This window comes from Prunus persica, chromosome G6, assembly GCF_000346465.2.
Source record: "Prunus persica cultivar Lovell chromosome G6, Prunus_persica_NCBIv2, whole genome shotgun sequence".
NCBI lineage: Eukaryota > Viridiplantae > Streptophyta > Magnoliopsida > Rosales > Rosaceae > Prunus > Prunus persica.
Window position 1 is genome coordinate 5,907,659 of NC_034014.1, and position 15,609 is coordinate 5,923,267.

At 36.3% G+C, this 15,609-nt stretch overlaps 2 protein-coding genes across 2 annotated transcripts in view; one reads left to right on the top strand and one right to left on the bottom strand.

Moving 5' to 3' along the window:
• LOC18773349 (probable NOT transcription complex subunit VIP2) overlaps positions 1–2,626 on the bottom strand; it is a 7,463-nt gene extending 4,837 nt beyond the window's left edge. The window contains exons 1-4 of the mRNA XM_007208671.2: positions 2,495–2,626; positions 996–1,117; positions 246–351; positions 90–175 (exon numbers count right to left, since the gene is read on the bottom strand). Coding sequence (XP_007208733.2) covers positions 90–175; positions 246–351; positions 996–1,013 — 210 coding nt within the window. The 5' untranslated portion in view covers positions 1,014–1,117; positions 2,495–2,626. The remainder of the gene's footprint in view (positions 1–89; positions 176–245; positions 352–995; positions 1,118–2,494) is intronic.
• LOC18775608 (putative pentatricopeptide repeat-containing protein At1g12700, mitochondrial) lies at positions 12,673–15,192 on the top strand. Its single transcript, XM_007206643.2, has one exon. The coding sequence runs from the start codon at positions 13,042–13,044 to the stop codon at positions 14,932–14,934; it is 1,893 nt and encodes a 630-aa protein (XP_007206705.2). The 5' UTR covers positions 12,673–13,041; the 3' UTR covers positions 14,935–15,192.

The following is a 15,609-nucleotide window of genomic DNA, read 5'->3' on the forward strand; positions in this document are numbered from 1 at the left end:
TCCTGAGACAAAGCACACAGAGGATTATTTGATGTGACCGTCCACAGAAAGGCTTCCAGTTGGTTGTGGACTCCACCAGAAGAACATTATTTAACGTTGGAGTTTCTTGATGTTAATGTACCTGCATGTTGGGACATTGAAGCTTCCATGAATGTATGAATCCCCTGAATAGTTCCTGCATAAAGAAACTTTCAATTCCACTAACTTTAAAACAAACACAAGAAAATCCAGCAATAATAACCCACCTGTGTGATGAAAAACAGGAGAAGCGGCACCAGACTGACCAGAGAAAGATGTGGCAAATCGCCCACTACTGTCTGGAAGATTTGAGCCTGATCCGTTTAGAGAAGACTGTGCAAAATTCACATAATACGTGAACAAATTATTCATCAAATACAAAACATCAAATACATAAGACCACTAGAGACTCTTATATTCATCTTAATTCTTAAACCCCACAACTGCAACAATACCCATACAGAATACAACATTTGACACAATCTCTCAAAACAATTGCAATCACCAAAACTAAATCAAGATTGTTCCTGACAGTAAATAGTTTGAAAGTAAAAATTTCTCACATAATGCCCAAAAGAATATACTCCATCATGCAAAACATACCAACGCTAAAGAAAGAAACATTCATGAAAAGGCTGCAGATTTAGAAACAAAAACATTCACAATCATCGTCTGCCCCTAAACTACATGCGAAGAAAGCACAAATCCAAAAGAGCATCTCAGAGAAATGTTAAAATTTAGAGAGAGAAAACACACAGAAAAGTGCTTGAAAATCTACATGAACAAACATAAATCAAACATTTCTTTATATTAAAAATTTAAAAAAACCAGAGTTTAATCCCTAACCAATCCAAAACATTATGCAAATAGACCGATTTGTTTTTATTAAAAAAAGGCATTCTGAGTTAAGAAGACACTCTTGATATGTTATTAAAAATTTGCTACTTCAAAGTAGTTATGTGGACAAAAGACAATACATTAAGTAACCCCGACATTGCATGAGCATCAAAAGGTCATGCAAAAATCATTCCTTGCCGAGAAATAACCCTTGTACGAACAACTTGATGAAGGTCTTCTCCGTGAAAAAATAACCAATAGCCTGAAAAGGAAAACATGGTTGTAAGAGATAAGACTAAGGACTAGAAAGATAAATAAATCATTAAGAGATGTCAAGAAACTATCAACCAGTATAGCATGAAATTCACCCAAATGCCCTTTTTCGTCAAAAAATACCCCAATGCTGCAACTAATATAACTGCACAAATCAAAACTATCAATCAAGCAAAACAGATGCATCCATAACAGCCTGTTTGATCTATAAATTTCAAACACTTGGCATCAACTGAAGTACAAAAAAAAATTACTGAGAGATACAACAACCAACACACACAGAAGAATAAGAGAATTTACATCAATACAACAGTTGTAATAAGAATCATACACATCTTAGGTCTTTCATCACCTTAAAACTCCATCAAACACGGTTTCATTAGGCAAGGAATTGACTAACTAAAATCAGCTTTACAGAAAGTCCATATCTTCTTTCTTTTCTTCCATTTTGCAAGACCTATATGTTACTAAGGCAAAATCTCCAACAACAAGAAGTGTCCAAAAATTTTATGAACCCTCCACTTCCAATATGCAAATACAAGTACCAATTAAAATACGGTTATATACAACTAAACAACATAACAAATCAGGATGATACGTATATACACACAGAGATGGTCTTTTCAATTTCCTTAAAGAGAAAAAATAAGCTATGGAATATGTTAAGGTGAACAATTCCAAATCTGCAAATAACAGAGTTCCTAAACAACTCTCTAATATGTCCGCAGGCTTCACCATCAGCTTCCCAGTTTCAAATGCAAGTACTCACGACATAGAGAATGTGGAAAACATCACCCCATTTCAATATGAAAACACAACATATCAATGGAGTAGCATGCTGCACCAGGATTAACTCATCTAGTTTCAAAACTGTCCATAACCTAATCCCATTTCCGGTTCCTAAAAAATTCATAGACAATCAGTAACTTAGGAGTTGAATTCTTTGTTTTCTGAGACTAAAGAGAATTTGAAAAATAAGGAAGGATCTCCACGCCATAGTTAGGCTTGGTCGACGTAAGCCACAAATTTTAATGAATATAAAACTAGCATAAAGCATAAATTCCACTATTTTCTGGTTTCTTCATTTGTCCAGAATTTCTCGACAGCCAAACAAAAATGCGCAAAGCACAGCAGTCTCAGTCATTTGATGTTAAAATCTTAAAAACAAAGAACCACTTTCAAAAACCCTAGGAGAGAGAATTAAGTTGATATGGCACCAAAACCTAAATTTGCTCAGTCACAGGCACGAGGATCCACAAAAGAGGAACGAACTCAGAAAGATTGGAGATCGAACTCGGAACGAGTCGGGATCGACTCCGACTCGGCAAGAGAGCGAGGGTCGCTGAGAAAGAGAGAGAGAGAGTACCTGAGGAGCAAATCAGCGATAGCGAGGGTTCGGTCTGAGTCAAACAGCGAGTTTGATTGCCCAGAGGAGAGAGAGAGAGAGAACGTCAGAGATGAAAGGAAAGAAAGATTTTCGATGATAAAGTTTAGTGGAGGAGGAAAGGAAAAATTGTATGCGGCGGCGAGTAGGTGTGGATGGAGTGGGCCTCTCTTTGTGACCTAAGGATTGGAGGCCTATTGGATCTGGTGGCTTTGGTGGCCTTGGTGGGCCACGGTGGAGCGTATTAAGAGAGAGTACTGTAGTTGTGTCTATTGGCCAAAAAATTTAATGACTAAAATGGAAAAAAATAATACATAAAATTTAAAAAATCAAACAATCATGAATTTGTTTGGGCAAGCTGAAAAAAGCATGAATTTTGTGTTTTCAATAATCGATAATGCATTTGGTGGTTTAATTAGAATACAAATTTTGAGAACAGCCAAAAAAAAAAATTGGACAAACTATATAAAATTCCTTAACTTATAGGGTCATTTACGACTTCATACCTTATTTTGGGGACATTTACGAGTGAATCTGTTAATTGCTGATGTGGCGAATGTAGATTCTATTTTTTAATGACATGGGCCTCCAAATGGACAAACAAATAATATAAAAAATTCTCTACTTTTTACAATTAATTTTAAAATCATTAAAATTTAAAACTCAAAAGAAAATTGAAAAAAAAAAAAAATCTCTCCTCTCCCTACCCAGCAAGTCATTCTAGCCCCTCAAACCACCACCCATTCTCTCTCATCTCTCCTCCAACATTAATCCCTCCCCCATCCCCATCCCCAACCATAAACCCACCAGTCACCCATCCAACCGCCATTGTAGCCCAATCAAAACACTCTAGATCTCCAAAGATGTTTGAACAGAGTCCATAGCTAAAAGGGTCAAGCGGTTGCGAGTGACCTTGTGGCTCCACATTCTCTTCATCCACAACCCCTGCAATATTCAAACATCAAATAAAACCAAATTCATCTATTAGCAACTAGTTGCTGTTCATTTTGATGTAATTAAGACCAACCACCAACCACTGACCACTTACAGTGTGAAGATCAATTATGATTTTCTGAGAAGCATCAAAGAATGAAATCAAACCATAGAGAAAAAGTGAGGGATTGGTAACTTACTAAGTTGAGCTGTCAAATCCAAGAAAATAAGAATCCTTAGGGAGCGAGTATTCTGTCATTGGAGCAAGCAAAACCAACTCTGATTGATAAATATATATATATATATATGTTCTCTCCTCAAAACCCCCTACCTAGCGAAGCCATCCCGATCCAAACCCTCATCGACCTCATCAATGTACGGACACGACTCGACTTGTTGCTTAGATCTGGGTGGCACAAGCCCGTGTTCGAATAAGAGGTTTGGGGCCGTGCAACCAGATCCTTGATACTCAAACAGAAAGAAAAAAAAGAACAAAAAACAATCAAAGAACAAGCATAGTTGCAGATCTGTAAATTTGAATCAATGAACAAAGTTCACAAGCTTGAGTGACCATACAAGACGCCTATGGGTGAAACCAAGGGGGGGAGAGAGAGAGAGGGTATGTGTCACATCCCGGGATCGGCTCCGTCGTAGCACGATATTGTCCGATTTGGGCCCCCATATCTACCCTCACGGTTTTTGTTTCTGGGAGCTCATAAGCAACTTCCTAGTTAGTCACCCATTATGGGATTGCTCTAGCCTCCAACTCGCTTAACTTCGGAGTTACCATGACTCCGAAGCTAGTGAGCTCCCAAAAGACCTTGTGCTATATGGAGGCGGGCATGTATATATAAGGCACATCACCCCCTCTCCGTTAGTCCATGTGGGATGTTACACACACACAGAGAGAGAGAGAGAGAGAGAGAGAGAGAGAAATGGCGACTTGATCTAAGTTGGAAAAAGTCAGATCTAATGGAGGTGGGGCAGAGTTGTGGGGAGGGTGGGTTGGAGGTCAGGCTGGAAGGCAGGGGAAATGGGAAAAGATGAGGTTTTTTTTTTTTTTTTTTGTATTTTTAGATTTTTTTTATTGTTTTTCATTTATTTTATTTTATTTCTTATGTGGAGTCCATGTCAGTTAAAAAATAGGTTTCACAAATGCCACGTAGGCAGATAACGAATTTTCTGACGATCTCACTAACGGAGAGCCAAATTGTAAGGTTCCGTGACGTTGAGTATGTACTTGTAAATGTCTTCAAAATCAGGTATGAACTCGTAAATGACCCTATAGGTTGGAGGGTTTTCTGTAGTTCGTCCAAAAAAATTTATCACCCGCTCGTAGAGTCTCACTCAATTTCATCCACATCTTGCTCTCTTTTTCTCACTTTTCCTCTTAATCTTTATCTAGTTCTTTCTCGAATTCGATGATCTCCCTCTAGTTCTATTGTTCGATGGTCGGTGATGGTTTAATAGTTAGATTGGTTCTGTTGGTTTGACGATAATAAGGGTCATTCGATTGGGTATAAGTGTTTATGGTAGTGATAGTGGCGTCAATGGTGATAGTGGTGGTTGTAACATCCCACATCGACCAACGGAGAGGGGGTGATGTACCTTATATGTACATGTCAACCTTCATCTAGTACGAGGCCTTTTGGGAGCTCACTGGCTTCGAAGGCATGGGAACTCCGAAGTTAAGCGAGTTTGGGCTAGAGCAATCTCAGGATGGGAGATCCACTAAGAAGTTGTTCGTGAGCTCCCAGAAACAAAACTGTGAGGGCATAGAAGGGGCTCAAAGCGGATAATATCATGCTACGGCGGAGCTGATCTGGGATGTGACAATTTGGTAACAGAGCTACTCTGTCATGTGGTGCGAGTGTGGCGACGAGGACATTGGGCTCCTAAGGAGGGTCGATTGTAACATCCCACATCAACCAATGGAGATGGGGTGATGTGTCTTATATATACATGCTCACCTCCAACTAGCACGAGGCGTTTTGGGAGCTCACTGACTTCAGAGTCATGGAAACTCTGAAGTTAAGTGAGTTTGGGCTCGAGCAATCTCATAATGGGTAACCCACTGAGAAGTTACTCGTGAGCTACTAGAAACAAAACCATGAGGGCAGAGATGAGGGCCTAAAGCAGACAATATCGTGCTACGGCGGAACCGATCCTGGGATGTGACAGTGGTGGTGCCGATTGGGTTTAATTAGGTGGTTGTGAATTCCATTGGATCTATGGTGGTAATTGTGGTTTAAGTTACGAAGTTTGATAGTGATGGTTGTGGTTCGAGTGGCCATGGATATGTTGAATAATGTAATTTCCCACATTGGAAACTTGAGAAAGTAAATACAATATATAATTGAGTGATTAAACTACCAATAACAGTAAGAAATTTTTGTGATAAAACCCCACACCTATTGGGATTTTTAAGTGGTTAGGTTGGGGACAATTTGGTGTTACTAGTAATGGGTCGCTTGCATTGACGAACCCACAAAGGCGCAAGGAGGTTCAACTTCGCTGGGAAAAATCCATAGAGGTGCTAGATTTGCCCTTCTACTCTAGCACCCACCAATTACTTGATGGGAGTCTTACTGTCGCCCAAAACAGAAGCCTCCCAATTTGAAGATTGCACAATGCTCCCAAATCTCAATTTGAATATCAATGACTTGGAGACGGAGACGGAGACGAAGTCCTTCCTTGGTTTTAAACTTGAAGAAGCATGCCTTATTGAGTCAAGGTATGGTAAGTGCAAGGTAACCCATGTTTCGCTACAATAGTTTTGATAAGATGATACAAATGGCCAATATCTTTCTGCGTAGTTTTACAAATTCAATTAATCTCTAATATATAGTATATTTTAAGGGTGAGCTCAGTCTGGATTGGTTCGGGTTTGACTCCAAACTGTCCACTGAATTGGAGCTCTTCGATGTAGCAATTTCGGCACCGACGTCGAACCACTACCTCTAGTTAACTGGAGATCTTGGTTAACCGGTTGAACGGTTTGGATTGCCTCGGTGTGAGGTTTAGACCAAAGAAGAAAAGAAAAAGGAAAAAATGAGGAGAAGAGGAAAAGAAGAAGAAGAAGAAGGAAAAAAAATAGAGAGAGAGAGAGAGAGAGATGGAGACAAACATAGAAGAAGAAGAAGAAGAAAAATAAATAAAAAAGAGAAGAAGAAGAAGAAGGAAAATAAATAAATAAAAGATAGAGACAAAGAGAGGAAGAAAAAGGCAGAGACAAAAGAAGAGGAAGAAAAAGAAGGAAAAGAAAAGAAAAAGAGACAGAAACAGAAGAAGACGAAAAAAGAAAAAGATAAAAGATAGAGAGAATGAGGGATGGAGACAGATGCGTGTTTTTTTTTGTTTTGTCAGAGGCATGCATATTGGTGGCAGGATAAAGGTTTTTACTTTTATTTTTTACTTCTTATATATTATATATTACTTATAATAATATTTTATTTAGTATGTGTAAATATCAGTGGATTGGTTTGGTTAAACTGTGGTTTTCAATATCCAGCACTGAGCCTCTCTCTTAAAACATTCTTGTATCCGCCAGTGACTCGCTTGTATGATGGTGGTCTTTTGGGATTTGTCATAACAATAATTTGATGGTGGGGGTGGTTGATTAGATGGAGGCTAAGTTGTGGAAACGAACTATTGTTTTTGGATATGTTGAAATTGGTGAAAATTGTGAAAATATCAAATTGATTTTTTTTTTCAAAATTATAACTAAAACTTTGAATCCATTTTACTTTTACCACTAAATGCACATTAGTTTTTTTGAAAATGGAAAAATAATAATTATCCAAAAATAGGGCACAAATTTTTTTGAGTGCCAATAGGACCTGACACAAGGACATAGTTTTGCAAAACTCTCTTCCACTATAAAAAAATTAATAAATAAATAAAAACCAAATAGTAACACCGATTAAGAAGAAAAAGAAGGAAAGAAAAAAAAAAAAAGAAGAGAGAATCTTCTTTTTGTTTATAAAAAAGAAAAAAAAAGTCGTGTGGCTATAAGAATAAAAGTAGTATAGCTGTGCGGCTATACTACAGTTTTGATTATAAAAAATAGTATAGCCAAACGGCTATACTATTTTGACACATGGCAAAATGAGCGCTAGCCGCTAGGTAGCCACTCGGCTATATTACAGTTTTTATTATCAAAAAAAGTATTGCCCCCCGGCTATACTAGTATTGACACGTGGCAAAATGGGCGCTAGTCCTAGGCGGGTCCTCTGTTATTTTTTTCGATGTTTTTATAATAAAATGGTATAGTCGTCCGACTGTACTACGGTTTGTAGGGAGCTTTAGTTTTAAAATACAATATAGTTTACTAATTTGGAAGATTAGGTATTAGGAATACAATTTCATCTAATTAGCATAAGGCCAAAGACCAAAATGTAGTACCTAATTTTACAAAAATATTATTAAAAAATATCAAAATTACACACAATACCACTCCTTCTAAAGCAAGCATACTATGCCACATGTCCATATCTAGCCAACCACCACCGTCGGCCATCGCCACCACCGCCCATTGCTGTTTTGCCACCATCTGTAGGGGACCAACTCAGTTTCACTTAAAAAAAAAAGAAGAAGATTTTGTGTCATTAAAAGGACTCGAACCTTGACCCTCAAAGGAGGAAGGCTCACTCACAAACCACTACACCAAACTTTATTTTGTAATATTTATTCAGTTATACAATATTTACGGTTTATATATATATATATATATATATAAAATCATTTCAACACTTATTCACACAAAAACTGCAAATAAAAACAAAAAATGCAACAAAAATACAATGTAGATATCAATTATGTTAAAAAAAATAAAAATTGAAAACAACTACAAAAACAAAAATTAATTTTATTAAAGAAAAATGGAGGAACCAAGATGAAAGTACTAAAGTGGAAACTGTGATGCAGAAACAGAAACTACAATATAGAAGCGGAAACTGCAATGCATAAACAGAAGCTGCAATACAGAAATGGAATTTGCAATGCATAAACGAAAACTGCAATGCTGAGTTTGGGCAAAAATGCTCAGCTCTAGAGTTAAACAAAACAAAACAATATATATATTTTTAATTCAAGACATGTTGGTAAAATACTTTGTTTTTGGCAATGCAGTTTCTAAAAGTCCAATTTTAAGTTCCCTTGCTCTTGGGTAGTTCTACTCTTCTCTTGCCCCACCCAATTCCTCATCTAGGTAGCCTCTACTCTTCAAATTGGTGAGGTTGAAGGCCAAGGAAAGAACAAAAATCCAATTGTAATTAAATGAAACCTGCAATGCAATTTCCAAAAGTCCAATTTTGAGTTCCCTTACTCTTGGGTAGTTCTACTCTTCTCTTGCCCACCCAATTCCTCATATGAGTAGCCTCTACTCTTCAAATTGGTGAGGTTGAAGACGAAGGAAAGAGTAAAAATCCAATTGTAATTACCAAAACTGCAATGCAGTTTCAGAAAATGCTGCAATGTTGTTTGTGCAAAACTACAATGCAGAACCTGTGTAAATTTTCAATGAACTAAAGCTTAAATGGTATTGCAAGATATTATATGACAATGATGGCATCAACCATTTTCAAATCAAGACAAATGCATAGTAAGTGAGCTTTATAATAAGAAGTTGCAGCTAAATTAGATCATTGTCTGACCAAATTATGTATAGCTAGGTGGGTCCTTTTGTTTTTTAATTTTTTATAATTATTATAGCCGCACGGCTATACTTGGATATTTTTTATAATAAAAATAATATAGCCGCGCTGCTATATTAGCCTTGAAACGTGGCGATATGGGCTTCAGACGGGTCTCATTTTTTTAAAAAAATAAATAATATAGCCGCCCGGCTATACTCTGATTTTTCAATAATAAAAATAGTATTGTCCCAAATTCAGCTGGGTTAAAATAGAATAGAACCGTTTTTTTCCCTCTCACACACAATATGAAATTCAAAGCCAAAAGCTAGAAAATAGTATAGGCGCTATACTTGATTTTTGTTCTAATTTTTTTTAAAAATAGAATAGCAGGGAAGGGTTATTGGTTTTTTTTAATTTAAAATTTTATTTTATAAGTTGTCTTTAATAAATAGTATAGACGAGCGGCTATAGTCTTTTACATATGTATGCATATATATATATATATATATATATATATATATATATACACAGAGAGCTTCCATTGAGGGATCCTTCAAATAAGCTTATTTGAGGGACACCCCTTGTAGGCCCCACTCCGGATTGTATTTCACTAATCTAAACCTTCTATTTTGTAGATACTCATTCAAAGATCATTTCTACAAAAAATCACTTGAATCCGATATCATTTGACCACTCAATTAAGTTATTGAAATTTTAGCATTTTCTTGAAGCACCGTGTTTATTGATTTTGTAAGACACAATTGGATGTCGAAAAGGTTTCCGATTTGTCTAATTTTTTGTAAGGATGATCTATGAATGAAAACCTAAAAAATAGATTGTTTGGATCATTGGGAAAAAAATTGTAGGGTACCCTAAAGGGCGTCCCTCAAATAAAATTATTTGAGGGATCCCTCAATAGAAGGGGTATATATATATATATGTATGTTGGTACATATTTTTCAACAATACATTCGTGTTCTATACACGTCTTACGTTTTCTTTGAAAAGCAAACATATAATAGTCGTATTGTACGTATTTCTAATGTTTTATACACTATTTTGTACAAAATTTTCAATAAGACACATAAAATTCATGTTTTATACAAATAATTCTCACATATTATTGAATAAGAATAACATATGTCATAAAAATTATATTAAAATATCATATAGTGGAAGATTAATATCTATTTTAGATATGTTGCAAATTAATATCTATAAGGTACAAACTAATGCAACTAGGAGGGTCCTTTTTTATTATTAATTTTTTAATTAAATAGTATAGCCGGGCGGCTATACCAGGATTTTTTATTATAAAAAATGGTATACAATAATATATTATATATTACTTATATATAATATATAATATATTACTTATAATAATATTTTATTTATTATGTGTAAATATCAGTGGTTTGGTTTGGTTAAACTGTGGTTTTCAATATCCAGCACTGAGCCTCTCTCTTAAAACATTCTTATATCCGCTAGTGACTCGCTTGTATGATGGTGGTCTTTTGGGATTTGTCGTGACAATAATTTGATGGTGGGGGTGGTTGATTAGGTGGAGGCTAAGTTGTGGAAACAAACTATTATTTTTGGATATGATGAAATTGGTGAAAATATCAAATTGATTTTTTTCAAAATTATAACTAAAACTTTGAATCGGTTTTACTTTTACCACTAAATGCAAATTAGTTTTTATGAAAATGAAAGCAAATAATTACCCAAAAACGGGGCACAATTTTTTTTGAGTGCCAATATGGCCTAACATAAGGACATAGTTTTGCAACTCTCTCTTCCACTATTATAAAAAAAATTAAAAAAAAATCCAAATAGTAACACCAATTAAGAAGAAAAAGAAGAGAGAATCTTCTTTTTGTTTATAAAAAAGAAAGTCATTTAGAAGGGTTGGGGCTAGGCTACCTAGGTATGGGAAAATATCCTTAAATTTGGGACAGATTTCAACCTTGTGGCGTGCATACAAAGGCGCAAGGAGGTGTAGTTGCACCTCCCCTTGTCAGAAAAATCCATGGAGCTGAGTTTGCCCCTCTGCTCTGTCTTGAAGGTGTCCACCACCTGTATGAGAGAATGCCTGAGCGAACTTTCTGTGTTTGGTTGCTATGTGCAGGCGCATCGTGCTTTTAAAAAAAAATTTGTGTGGCCAAAACGACGTCGTTTTAGACCATGCCTTAAAAAAAAGAAAAAAAAGTAAATCTACTTCAATACGATTTTTTATAATAATAAAAGTAGTACAGCCATGCGGTTATACTACAGTTTTTATTATAAAAAATAGTATAGCCGTAGGCTATACTATTTTGATACATAGCCAAAATGGGCGCTAGCCGCTAGGCGGGTCATCTATTTTTTTATGTTTTATAAAGAGTATAACCGAGCGGCTATATGCGGATATTTTTATAATAAAATAGTATAGCAGCCCGGCTACACTACTGTTTTTTATTATCAAAAAAAGTATCGCCGCGCTGGTATACTAGTTTTGACACGTGACGAAATGGGCCCTGGCCCCAGGCGGGTCCTCTTTATATATATATATTTTATAAATAGTATAGTCGTGCGGCTATACTAGATTTTTAATAATAAAAATAGTATAGCCGTCCGGTCATATTACGGTTTGTATTATTTAAAAATAGGATAGCCACGAGGCTATACAATTTTTGACACGTGGCCAGTCTTTTTTCATGTTTTATTATAGCCGCCCGGCTATACTGGTTTTGACACGTGGGGAAATGGCGCAAGCGGGTCCTTTTTTTTTTTGATAAATAGTATAGCCGCGCGGCTATACCAGTATTTTTAAATTATAAAAACCCTTTACATTACAAACACTTGACAACACTGACTAAAGTAAAAACCATCAAGAGTTTTCTCTCATTCAGCCACACTGAAGTAAGTTTAATTTTGTTCATTCTGAATAAAAGGAATGGCTGCAACGCTTTTTAGACTTTTATTTGCTTTGGTGATTATGTAATTTTTGGCTATGGCGCAACACGTTGTTGAGGATTCACATATGTCGTTCTCCTGAAGAGTCCAACTGCCATCCGGAAAATTGTGAAGCTTCATGTAAGGATGAACTCAAGGATGATGTCATGAGGTTTGAATGTGTGCCTATTGGTGAAGCAACTGTTTGTGTGTGTTTTAGCAAAAATTACTAGTAATTAACAATACTGATGTTGGCATTGTAAGTGTCTAATAATAATCCATGATGCATTTTTATATGATTGGTGTTGTTGCTTTCTTTATCGTTTATTGTTTCACAAATCTTCTTCAATTGGACAAAAGAAGAAAAAAAAATCGTAACGAAATTTCACCATGAGATTGGCACACTAAACTTCCCAAGCTTCCAGATTAAACATGAGAAATTTCACCAAATATTGGCTCCATTTCCTTGAGCCAACTTTACAGATTAAACATGACCTTAATGGCATTGCCTCCACCAGCAGTCTGGTTTCAAATGCTTTTTCCACTGACAAAGGTTTTCCGGGGCAAATTCAACCGCCATTACATCGCTTTTGTTTAGATTGTTCCAAACACATTGACTTCAGGAATTATCCTGTGTATCTAATACTAAACACATTTACTTATGACTGCTTATTTGTTACGCATTTCAAGCATACATATCGTTATATCTTAGTTTGTAGTGGCTCTTTCTTTCAATCAAACCTCCCCAAATTGTACTCGTTCATTAAACTGTAAATACTGAACACTGAAGAAAATGTAGAAAAGAACTAACCCTTACTGAAAATAATGAAAAAAAGAAAAGAAAGAAGGAGGCATGGTAAAAGATAAATCTTAACACTAAACGATGAGGACTCCTAAACGAAAGGTACGGAACTTTTTATCCAAGTTTAGAAAAAGGAAAGTTTTTGTGGAATTCATGATAACACAGACTTGAGCTTTCTCGAGGAAACCAGTTGGAGGGAGGTTTGAGCGCCCTTTTACTCAGAGATGCTGAAGATGATGATACGGACTACAACTGCTGCTACTTCTTCTTCTTGTTATTGCTGGAACAGCAGAGGTATGAATTGTCTTCACTCTAACTCCAGTTTTCTCGTTTTCGTCAACAATTACTTTGCTTTCTTTCACTCTCAACCTTCGAAACCGATCAAATCTACAAGAACCCAACTAGAGCAGCCAAAAAGAGACTTACCCAAAATCACAAATGTTGAGGATGCTTTCAATGTGTTCGATAGAATGCTTCAAATGCGCCCTCTGCCTTCTGTTGTCCGTTTCAATAAATTCTTGGGTCAAGTTGCAAAATTGAAACATTACTCGGCCGTCATCTCATTCTATAACCAAATGGTTGTGTCGAGAATTGGACATGATGTTTGTATCCTAACCATTCTCATAAATTGTTATTGTCATCTAAACCAAATGGGGTTTAGTTTATCTGTACTGGGAAAATTCTTCAAACTTGGTCTTGAACCAAATGTCTTTACCTTCACCACTCTAATCAACGGCTTTCTTCTCGAGAATAGAGTGGCGGAGGCAGCAGGAATTTTCAACAAAATGATTGCGGGAGGTAATTGTCAGCCTAATGTGGTTACTTATGGCACACTAGTTAAGGGCTTTTGCATGAAAGGTAACAACAGTGCAGCTATTCAATTGCTTAGGAAGATGGAGGAAGGAGCTTGCAAGCCTGACCTAGTTGTCTATAGCACAATCATCGACAGTCTTTGTAAGGATACACTAGTTGATGATGCATTAAACTTCTTCTCAGAAATGATGTGCAAGGGTATTTCCCCAGATGTCATTACCTATAACTCTTTGCTTAATGGAGTTTGCAAATTAGGTGAGTGGAAAGAAGCTGCAAGGTTGTTGAATGACATGGTGGGTAAAAATATCTTTCCAGATGTGTGCACATTCAGTGTCTTGGTAGACACATTTTGTAAGGAGGGGATGGCTGGGGAAGCAGAAGGCGTGGTCGAAATGATGATTGAAAGAGATATTGAACCTGATAGGGTTACATACAATTCACTTATGGATGGTTACTGTTTGCGAGGAGAAATGAGCAAGGCTGGAAAAGTTTTTAAACTAATGCTTAGCAAGGGATCGATGGTTGATGTTGTTTGTTGCAACACATTGATAAATGGATATTGTAAGCATAAGATGATGGATGAGGCCATGATGCTACTTCGGGAAATGACTTGTAAGGGACTGGTTCCGGATATCGTTACTTATAACACTCTTGTTGACAGTTGTTGCAAAGTGGGGAAATTAGGTGATGCACAACAGTTGTTCTCAGAGATGCAAGCTTGTGGTCAACTTCCAGATGTTCAAACTTATGCTATTCTGCTGGATGGCCTGTGTAAAAACCAACAAATTTCTACAGCAATCCAACTGTTTAAAGAGATGGAAGGCAAGAAGTTGGATGCAGATATTGTGATTTACACTATTCTTATTGAAGGTTTGTGCATAGCTGAAAAAATTGAATCTGCAAAGGAACTCTTTTGTAGTTTATCATCAAGAGGGCTTCAACCGAATGTAAGGACATATACCATAATGATTAATGGACTCTGTATTGGGGGCCTAACAAGTGAAGCAGAAAAGCTGCTTATCGAAATGGAAGAGAAAGGTTGTTCTCCAAATGGTTGGACCTACAACGTAATTATTCGAGGGTTTATCAATAACAATGAGACAGTAACGGTGACAGGACTTATTCAACAAATGGTGGAGAAGGGTTTCTCAGCAGATGCATGGACTACAGAATTGATAGTTGATCTATTGGTTAAAGATAAAGTAGATCCTGCATTGTTGCCATTGATGCAAAAAGAGAATTATGAACTTAATTTGCCTCAGTTAAAGTTGAACAGATCTTCTGACCATCCCAATAAACATTGAAGCTCTTCCACCTCTGGCAACCATGGATGTGTTATATCTGTCATCTCTAAATCCATCATGTGACAATGTTGAGCAGTAGATATAAATTTACCGATAATCGTAACATCTTTGAAACAATTGGCTTGTTTTTTTGTACGCAGGTCTTTTTAAGTTTCTTTCACAAACATTGTGCAATTGACTGACTCTGCGTGTTTACGTTATTTTGCGGTATACAGACTTGGTTATATAAAGATATCATTGGGGGATATCCTGTGATCATGATAGAGAAATTTCTATGTTACTCTTTTAAGGTTGTTAAATTTATTAGAGAGAAGCAGGGTATTTGGACTGATATAATCCGATTTTTCAGCTGACCAAGACTTTGCAGTTTCGGCAAAAACCAGCCTTTGATTAAGGGGCCTTCTACAACTTCTTTTCATTTTTTTTTTATTTGTAATAATTTTGTGAAGAACATGGTGAAATTGTCTAACCCTTGATTGGTTCTGAATGCTCATTTGGGAGTGATTCAAGATGGAGTTCAGAGGGCAAGATTATGTTTTAGCGGAGAGCAACGTTCAGAAATTCTAGCATCGTGCTTGTAGCTTGTGAAATGCAAATTTATTGAGTGCTGCTAAACGAACCCTAAAATTAACTGAGTACACCTTATAATCTAAGTTAACCATAATATTTTAATCA